Source organism: Podarcis erhardii (assembly GCF_964252035.2).
Source record: "Podarcis erhardii genome assembly, chromosome: 2".
In the NCBI taxonomy this organism is placed as follows: domain Eukaryota; kingdom Metazoa; phylum Chordata; class Lepidosauria; order Squamata; family Lacertidae; genus Podarcis; species Podarcis erhardii.
In genome coordinates, this window is record NC_138498.1 from 45,521,456 (window position 1) to 45,531,996 (window position 10,541).

A 10,541-nucleotide genomic window follows, 5' to 3' on the forward strand; every position below is an offset into this window, starting at 1 on the left:
AGGGGGAAAGCCCCCAGTGCAAAAGAAACAACCCTTATGGATCTTGTTAGCAAAGTAGGCAAACTACAACCCAAATATTGCTGTTCCAGCTGACATATTCCTGTCCACAGGAATGGGATATCTAATAGAGAAGGGTGAGTTCATGTAATACCTACCACCGGATCATTTGAATAAGGTGGGTGGGACTGCATTAGACACAATCTTCACTGTATCTTCAAGACAGCACAGAGAAACAATACATAGAAAAATAGTATCAAAAGGGAAAATGGAATCCACAGTGGCTGAGAGGAAGGGAAATGTGGGCTTTTGAAAAGGAAGTGATGGGAAGGGAAGACTCGTGAAAGGAGTTTATTAAGGTGATACAGCTCTGATAGTTCCCATGGAAGACTTGCTTCTCTTCCACTCCTTCTCAAACCTGAGCTTTGAATCTCTAAAAAGTGTGATGTTTCATGTTACCTCCCTAATGGAAATACATGACTTGAAAATGGAGGTGTGGGGTGTGTGTGTGTGCTTTCTCATTATGTTGGTAAAGCTGATTACTGTTGTTGCTAATTGCTAGCATGTGGCTCTCATCAAATTAAATGTATTGGCAGGCTTTTCAGCCTAATACAGAGCCAAGTCCCATTCCGAGTAGTTATAATTTACTATTCTGTATGCAGAAACACAGCCAGGATGATACCTATGGTTGTCAGAACATTTTTTTTCTTAAATCATTATTATTTAAGATAGGGGATTATGACTTAGAAGTGTCTCCTTCTCAGCTTTTGAGGAAAAAATGGGAACAAGCCTCTGTAGTCAATCTGTTTTTATTGTGCCTTTTTATTGGATGGTTATTCATCATTTCAGGCTCTGAATGTGATTTTTAAATGGAATGTTCTGTATGGTATTTTTGGAGCTTGTAAGCTGCCTGGCTTGGATCCTTAATCAGTACAAATATGAACCTTCATTGTCATCATCATCTGTGGCTATGAGAAGAAAGCATTCGCAGCTGGCACAGAGGCAACTGAAGATGTCTGAAACTTACCACGTTTTTATAGAAAAAGTATATCACCAGCTTGCCTAAGCGGGAATAGCACCAATGTCCATGAACTAGAAGCAACTTCTTCAAGTGCTTGAATTGAGATATGGCAAAATCACTGGCCATGACAGCCTGAAACAGAAATGAAAAGAAGAGATTTATTTCCTCCGCTTTATCTGACCCCAAATCAAACCAAAGACAGGCAAACACCAACCAGCTGGGCAAAAGCAATGACTGGGAGGAAGTGCAAAATGTTTCGAGTTTGGCTTGATTTCAAAACTGGCTATGGTTTCATTATGAAACTGCAAGCGCTTGCCTTTCCAAGTCTGTCACAAGAATGTAATCACATAGAAGATGATCCTATTCCAGTAAGAGGATAGGAGCAATTTTGGATGAGATAGCCTGAAGTACTAGACACTTGGGGAAAGTGCTCAAGGATTACTGTTTAATTCAGCAGTTTTCTACAGGCAGTGGAATCCTGTGTGGAGGCTGCCGGACATGGTGAAGTTTAAATCGCAACCTGCCTCTGGGTTTCCAGTGACTCAGCATAACTTCTCAGCATTATTGGGCTAACAAGCGAGGCAGGGAACTGTTTCTAGCTCTGGACATTAGCATGAGGGACAGCGATATATTAAGTCAAGGCAAGCACATAAGCACTTTGATTAATTGTGAAGACAGGACATTTCACCTTGGTTTATTAGCATATTATGTCAGATAGCCATAATGATAGCTTACGTTCATGTTATACACAGAATACACCCTTCTATAAATTCTGAACGCTGATGACAAATGCCCCAGCAGTAGCTGCCAAAGACAAAGGAATACACTTCAGTTATTATGTATACCTGCATCCCTTCTTGTCCTGAAATACCGATTCCAACATTAGCTGCCTGAATCATACTTACATCATTGGCACCATCACCTAAAAAAGTGGGAAACAGAAATAGTTGAAACAAATTGTAAGTTAATGCAAAGGGCTATATTCAGCATAGCATAGAGTTGCAGGTTCCATCTGCAAGGATTTATTCTTGCACAAATGCATGTTCTTCTGCTAAATTTGTTCTGGGTTCAAGGTGAGGAGAAGGGGAGGGCACCCCATTGCACTAGTGGTAATACTTATACATGTGTTGAATACCACCCTTGATGTCAAATGATTAAGAAGGCAACTTGGGTTCACGCAAGAGGCTTGTTTCAGCCTAATGGAATTATTGACTCACCCCCTTTTGAACAGCTAGATGCCCCCCTCACTGCAAAGGCATGCCACTAGTTGCTTTTAAAACTCTGTTTGACTTCAAATGTGCCATGTCAAATGGCTTGGGGTCTACTGCTTGAGTAAATTAACCATATAAATCCTCTTGAGCTCATGAGTTGAGTTCCTCAATTCTTTGGAACTTGGCTAAAATGCCTCTATAATGTTGTTGTGTTACAGCAATACCTCAGAGCTCTGATCAGTTAAATATTGCGAGTAAGCCACTTTACACTCACACCTGACATCACATTTCAAACAATCTGGTATTGCTGAAGGCTGATTTACACATGCACATCACAACTTGCGCTTAGACATGCAAACAGCTGCTATTGACAATAAATGTGCATGATGGTAGATGAGGTGATATTTAACAGTTGGTGTTAGATCTGTGATGGTGTTAGATCTGTGATGGATGCAAGTTAGTACATAATGTGTCACTGATTCCTCTGAGTAAATGGACATTAAACAAAGTGTGGCAGAGCAGGACATATTTGCCCCTCTGGTGTAGGATACGAGATGGCTTTAGCGTTCACATTTCAAGCTAAATAGCAGCCAAGTCATGAGATCATGATGCTCAAATGGCAACTACTCACCTATTGCCAACGTCATAACTTTCAGCTGACCCCGCACAAGTTTGACCACCATGCTCTTCTGCAAGGGGGTACACCGGCAGCATAAAACTGAACGGCTGTACTTGGTTAGTTCCAGAAACTTATGCTCAAGTTGTCCCTGGAAAATGGTATTCAGAGTTCTTCCATCAACCACCAGACCTATTGCAGGATCTGCAGTCACACTGGTGGACATAGAAAATGGCAGCTTGATGCCAAAAACAGTCCAAGATATCCCTTGAATGCTTTGTGCCTTCTTCACTTCTTCCAGTGTAATATCCAACAATGATTCACAGGTTTCCTATGAAAAGAGAGTTGTGTAAAGTTGTATTCTCCATTGCACTATAAGCAGGACTTGTTCCATTATTAGAAAGTTTTGTGCTAACCTTTTTTTTTTTTTAAAAAAAGCCCACAGCCTTTCATTTTGGTTGAGTATCCCAAAGACTGGTGAATCTAAACCAAGTGTTGACTTACCAAAGCCTTCCAACAAGTCACTTTATCAAACATTTGGTAATGATAATTTCAATTTACTTCTAGTACCCTTTTGGAACTTAACTAAGTCATGACTTATCAATGCATCCATAATTTGTAGCTAATTTGTATTATACTAATTATTAGCTTGCTTGCTTATTTATTTAAATATTTATTTCCTTCATAAGTGGGTCGCGGGTGGTGCTGTGCGTTAAACCACAGAGCCTAGGACTTGCCGATCAGAAGGTCGGCGGTTCGAATCCCCGCGACGGGGTGAGCTCCCGTTGCTCGGTCCCAGCTCCTGCCGACCTAGCAGTTCGAAAGCATGTCAAAGTGCAAGTAGATAAATAGGTACTGCTCTGGCGGGAAGGTAAACGGTGTTTCCGTGCACTGCTCTGGTTTGCCAGAAGTGGCTTAGTCATGCTGGCCACATGACGTGGAAGCTGTATGCTGGCTCCCTCGGCCAATAAAGCGAGATGAGCGCCGCAACCCCAGAGTCGATCACGACTGGACCTAATGGTCAGGGGGCCCTTTACCTTTACCTTTATACTTCCATAAAACATAAAGGACCATTTAAAAATAATAAGGAAAAATACAGATTTTCATTAAGGTGACTCTCTAATCAAAAATATAAATTAAACAGCTACAAAGGCCCATTGGCGTGCCCTTGTTTTACAATTTGAGAATTGCCTTGTTCATTTAATGTTCATAGGATATGCTATCCTCAGGGAATACACAGATGTAATTTTAGTAAGTTGATAGCAAATGCATTCAAACCGATATCATTGCATGTATCTGAATAGACCATTCTACTGTATATAAATGTAGTAGCATAGCTGCTTTACGGTCTGATGATTAAACTGAGTCGCTGGAATTGGTGCTCAAGTATTAGGTGATAAAGATCCCATATCAGTACATTCCTTGTTTAGGGGCTCAATCCAGTACTAGAAATAGATGGATCACTCTATTTCTGGTCTGTGTTAATTTTGGATGAATTCATTCATTCATGTCTGCTCTGTCCTGCTTCCACATTCATCTGCCCTTTTCTGTGTTTTAAATCTCCCTAAAAGCTAGTAAACACACATTTCAATATGCATTTTATCCCTACATGGTATTTAAATAAACATTTCACCTCACATTTCTAAATGTATTTTATCATAAACTACATTTTAAATACATTTGGTATGCTTTTAAAGTTGAGAAGTGTACTGCACCCACTGGATAAGAGTAAAATCTGAAGAGTAATCATGTTTTGGTCTGCAAATTAGTCTGGGAGCTTTGATCGAGTAGAAATTGAATTTTCAGCACCATTGATAGCTGCCTGAACTATACAACATGTGACCAGCCAAGCAACAGGTGCCTGTCCCATGGGGGATGTCAAGCCCACAGGTGCTTGATACCCCCCATCCCCAGATTTCTGCAGTAAAAGGCAGACAGCACAAACCTGTGGTTTACTGGGTTGTTTTCGGTCCATCAGAGTTGGCTGCTGGACTACATTTGACTTGGTGGGTCACTAGTTGTGCAGGCTTGGCATAAGCATCCCCTGCAGGAATGAATTAATTGGAACAGGGTAAAGGCAACATTTCCAGTTTAATTGTTGCCAGTGAAATGTTATCTAGCAAGTAGGCTTGCCACACGCTCTTATTTCATAGGACAGTTACTTATTTCGTATACAAATCTAGCAAGGGACAGATAGCAAGCCTTCTAGCTAGCAAAACCTCAACGCTATTTGGAGACCAGGCTTTTTGCAAATTGCCAAATAAGTGTGAAATATTAAAGCCAAATGTTTGTCTATAAGATCTTCCTGAATTCTGATAATACAGCATAGTGGAGCTTCAAAAGGATCATTTTTTCCAAATAACAGTTTGACCCATGTTTTTCACTTTAATGCTGCATTAAAGATGAAGGAAGCTTGCATGGCAGATCATTAAAGAAGTCGTCATAGAGTCTCTTGCAGGCCATTTGGACTCACCTTACTTTCAGTATTAATGGTAAAGACTGTGTCTCTTTGGTCCAGAAGTTTGCAAGAATATGCAATGTTGACTGCTGTTTCCTGCTTATCTCCAGTCAGCACCCAAGTCTGGATTCCTGCCTCTCTGAAAGCAGCAATAGTATCAGGCACTCCATCTTGCAGCCGATCTTCAATACCGGTTGCTCCTAGTGAAAAGGAAGAATGGGGAACCAAGCTTTGACTGAGCATACAGAGTGCACTTTGCATACAAAACTACATGGCACTGTTACAAACCTGTCTGTTTCTTCACCTATAGCAACAGTTGCTAAATGCTGTCTGTTTTCCTTTAATGCCTTTGGATTTACTGATAATCTACACCCCCCCCAAACCCCTGCAACTTAAAAGATATAGGAAAGTAGGTTTTTCTGCTGCCTTTTCCCTCAAAGGTTCTTCAGGGCTAGAAATCCTCAAAGGGGCAGACTCTGTCACAGAATCATTGTGGGTGGTGATACCAGGCCCCAAGAGTAATTCAGTACGGGGGATGTGCTATCACCCCCCTGACCAAAATGCTCAGGGAGATCTTGAGATGAAGAACAAAATCAAGAAAGCATCCAAAAGAGGAGACATTGTAGAAACGGTGGACTTCAACTACCCTCACACAGAATGTCAACGTATGTGTTCTAGTCATGACAAATAGGTAAAATTTTGAGATACCCTAGAAGCCTGTAGCCTACAACAGTTGGTATTGGAACTGACCAGAGCGGGCAACCCTGGTCTCAATACTGAGTGGTTCCCAGGACCTGCTTCAAGAGGTAGACATTGCTGAGCCAATTGGGAGCAGTGATCTTTTTCTGTTTCTGGGAACAGGTTTTAGCATGCAGAGTTAGTTAATTTGTTCCTAAAACAGCCTTTGCATGTGAGGAAAATAGAGAATCTGCTCTGTGTGCAGAACTAAGTTTAGATTCAGCTCATTATACGCATAATTTGTGCCAGCACATAAGCATCAGTGCACAGAACTGCGCAGGTAGTAATCTTTTTGTTTTTTTTCACCTGCTCATAATCACCAGATCATAAACTATGTCTTCAAAGATGTCATAGCATCACAAGAAAGATACAAAATTGAACTGAACATTGACCCTTTTAATTCACTAAACAGATCAGCTCCTTGTCACATTAAAGAAAGTAGGGAGGTTATATTACATTTATTTGTTTGAGATGCTCAAAAACTAAGGTAAGAAGGCTAAATGAATGCTAAAGGTAATTAATGAATGAGAGAGTAATAGCATCTCTTCTGCCAGAGGTCAGTATTAGGTTATTTGCAGTGATAAATGAGAGCTGAGATAGGTCTGACTTTTTCATGTGCTTTATTACAACTAACTTAACTCCAAATGAAGTTGCCCTTTCCTGAAGACATCATCTAGCCAGGGAAATCTGAGAGTTCTTCTGGAAATAGAAATCTGAGTGAATATTGCCACAATTTGTATGTTTGCCTAAGGTCAGGAATGGAAATCAATACAATAAATATTGAATATTAAAAAGCAAATTATTGCTTAGAGCATGGATGGCTAAAAGGTGGCAGAGGCAGTAGAGATTTATACAGGCGCAAGGGCCTTGCATTGTCTGGTCTGTACTCCTACTTGTTTTTTCTGATAATGTAATGCTTCCTAAATTCTTGTTTCTGGCATGGTGTGCAGCACATATGCACTGTAGCATGCACTCAAATGACACTGTTTCACGCTGTGGGCATTTGGGGCACAATGACCCAGAAGACTGGCTACTGCTGACTTAAAGCAAACTACAGTGGTGCCTCGCAAGACGAAATTAATCCGTTCCGCGAGTCTCTTCGTCTAGCGGTTTTTTCGTCTTGCGAAGCAAGCCCATTGACGGCTTAGCGGATTAGCGCTATTAGCGCAATTACCGGCTTTTAGTGGCTTTTAGCGGCTTATCGGCTTAGCGGATAAGCAGATAAGCGGCTTAGCAGCTTAGAAAAAGGGGGGGAAAAGGAAAAAAAACCAGCAGGAACTCGCAAGACATTTTCGTCTTGCGAAGCAAGCCCATAGGAAATTCGTTTTGCGAAGCACCTCCAAAACGGAAAACCCTTTCATCTAGCGGGTTTTCCGTCTTGCGAGGCATTCGTCTTGCGGGGCACCACTGTAACAAATTTTTGGTAGTTCAACTATGTCATTAACTGTACTTCTAAGGGATGTGGTTATTTATAACTCTAAAGCTCTGCTTAGAATACTCTCTGTTCCAGTGGCACATAGACTACGTTTTCTAGTTCATACATTGCATAGAAGTGGAGAAGGAAGAAGCTCCAGCAGCAGGGTCAGTCCAAGACATTTTGCTACCTGAGGCAGATGACAAGTGGACACCCTTCTCCAACCCTATGCAGAGAAACTGATGGGACTGGTAGTTGGGACGGCATCCTCTACTGCACCTGTGGACAACAGGCTGGGGTGTGTGTTGTAGTGCAGGCCACATGGCGCACACTGCTCTGTTCTCCAACATATTGCTGCTGCTCCCCATCCCTATCCCCTGCTGCCTGAAGTAGCTGCTTTGCTCTGCCTAATGATAGGGCTGGCTCTGACCAGCAACATCGCTTAGAACTGTAGGCAGGTAAGTTCTGTGAACCTCACTTTGTACATTACATTAAAGTAATAAATTACTTCCGCAAAGCACACAAAATGTTCTAATTTCACAATGCATAACTGAGGAAAAAACTTACAGTGTAAGATAAGACACTGCAACTGTATGTGTTTAAATGTATACAACATGCATACATATACAGTGGAAATGGATCAGATAAGACCATCTTAACTGAGTTTGTAGGAAATGCTATTGCATCCTTTCAAAACTCTAGCTCAAAACAGCAAAACAGTGATTGAAATAGGACAGAAGGTTCACCTAAGATGATTGCAGTTTTGCTTATAGGCAAGATAATGTATTCATGGATCAAGCATATATTTCACATCATGAACTCACTGGCAAGCTTGTAGATACTGTTTCTATCTACATACATAAGTATAGGTGTGCTTTGTATGTTGTTATATCTGGGTTGGGGAACCAGTGGCCTTCCAGATACAGTGGTACCTCTGGTTACGTACTTAATTCGTTCCAGAGATCTGTTCTTAACCTGAAACTGTTCTTAACCCGAAGCACCACTTTAGCTAATGGGGCCTCCCACTGCTGCCGCCGTGCGATTTTTGTTCTCATCCTGAAGCAAAGTTCTTAACCTGAGGTACTATTTCTGGGTTAGCAGAGTCTGTAACCTGAAGCGTATGTAACCTGAAGCGTATGTAACCCAAGGTACCATTGTATTGCTTGGTTATAACTCCCATCATCCCTGACCATTGGCTACACTGGTTAGGCTGATGGGAGTTGGCATCCAATAACATCATGAGGGCAACAGGTTTTCCACACCTGCCTTATTTAATTTGCAAAACTATGCAGGAAGATATTTAAGATGAAATTTGTCATAGACTGCAATGTTAACTTCATTTCAAAGGCTGAGCCTAGTTTTTAAATTGTGACTCACTTCCAAGTAAATGTGCTTATGATTGGATACAGGCAATTCATCCCTTTAAGTTGCCAAGGACCTATCATTACACTCTAGTGTATAATGAATTGTCTTAAAAGTTACCTAGTAATGTGAGTTTCGTCTCCAGGTGTTGTGCTGTCTGCATGAGTAGCTCATCTCTGTTGTCAATAGCTGTTTCTGCCTCACGACGAAAGTTGGCCCATATCTGAAAGTCATCTTCACTCAGGACCTAGTACAATACATGCTCACAATTACAGATGGCAAAGACATTCGGTTCCTGCAGTGTGTTGGATTGTTTGAAGTAAATGTTTCAAACACAAATGTTTCTATCTGACATTTAGCTTAGTCAAGAGTGTTCTGGATTGGCTGAACCAGGGTGCAGTGCCACAAAGCACCACAGCCAACAAGCAACATGATATAGGATTGCAGTTTAAGGTTCAAGCACATTTCCTTGGGAGTAAATCTCATTAAACTCAGCATGTTTACTAAGAAGTGTGCCTCAGTGAGTAAATTGCAATCCTATATCTATCTGGAGGTTGGCCCCACTGAACACAATGAGACTTATTTGGCTTGGGATGTTGTTCTGGCATCCAGAGAGTGTGGGAGAAAAAGAAAGCTGTACAGACTTGTGGGAATATGTTGGGAATGCAAATAATGGTTTCAAGTCTGAACTATAGTTACTGTGGGATGCGGGTGGCGCTGTGGGTTAAACCACAGAGCCTAGGGCTTGCCGATCAGAAGGTTGGCGGTTCGAATCCCTGCGACGGGGTGAGTTCCCGTTGCTCAGTCCCTGCTCCTGCCAACCTAGCAGTTCGAAAGCATGTCAAAGTGCAAGGAAATAATAGGTACCACTCCGGCGGGAAGGTAAACGGCGTTTCCGTGCGCTGCTTTGGTTCACCAGAAGCGGCTTAGTCACGCTGGCCACATGACCCGGAAGCTGTACGCCGGCTCCCTTGGCCAATAAAGCGAGATGAGCACCGCAACCCCAGAGTCGGTCACGACTGGACCTAATGGTCAGGGGTCCCTTTACCTTCACCTATAGTTACTGCAAATCATGTTTTAATGCAATGCCTGAAATAATTCTAAGAATGAGATGCAAACTGACTTCTGTGTCATGATGAGCAGCTTCTCCCCCCCACCAAACACCCATTTCAAGATAATGTGAAATGTTAATAGGAACATTAAAACCTAAACAACCCTTCCCTTCTTCCAGCTCATTGGCTCCAGACCATAATCCACAAATGATGATCTCTGGAGCAGCCTTGGAATGCTTACACAAGCGGTGATGGGAATTCTTCACTCCTACTCTAATACAGCAGAAAGAAGCTGCAGGTTTCAGGCCATTTATATCATGATTAATCAGCACAGGAGGAGTACAGAAAGCTACATGAAAGAGAATATTTATTTGATTAGGGATTTCTAAAAGCAGTCTGGAAAGAGTCATAAGAAGAGCAGAAGCAGAGCATTGGTTCTTTAGAGTATTGCCCCTTTTAGTAAGATTGTTCAGACAAAGGAAATAAAAAAAAAATCTTTTGCTTACCTTCTTAGCAATGCATAGAGTTCTCAGGCCATCTTGTGCATAGAAATCTAAATGTTTCTGTGTTTGATCTCTGACTTTTCTTATTTTCTTTTCCATGTCTAGGTTAGCTGTGAAACACAAGCAGATTGATGCTTATTCCAGTTACAGATTATGCCAAATCACCATC

General features: G+C 41.6%; 1 protein-coding gene across 1 annotated transcript in view; it reads right to left on the bottom strand.

Moving 5' to 3' along the window:
* Positions 1-10,541, bottom strand: part of LOC309332733 (phospholipid-transporting ATPase VB-like) — a 55,005-nt gene that overhangs the window by 8,438 nt on the left and 36,026 nt on the right. Inside the window, exons 11-16 of the mRNA XM_081845906.1 lie at positions 10,376-10,482; positions 8,938-9,064; positions 5,319-5,503; positions 2,861-3,176; positions 1,864-1,940; positions 1,025-1,150 (exon numbers count right to left, since the gene is read on the bottom strand). Of these exons, the coding sequence (XP_081702032.1) occupies positions 1,025-1,150; positions 1,864-1,940; positions 2,861-3,176; positions 5,319-5,503; positions 8,938-9,064; positions 10,376-10,482 (938 nt within the window). The remainder of the gene's footprint in view (positions 1-1,024; positions 1,151-1,863; positions 1,941-2,860; positions 3,177-5,318; positions 5,504-8,937; positions 9,065-10,375; positions 10,483-10,541) is intronic.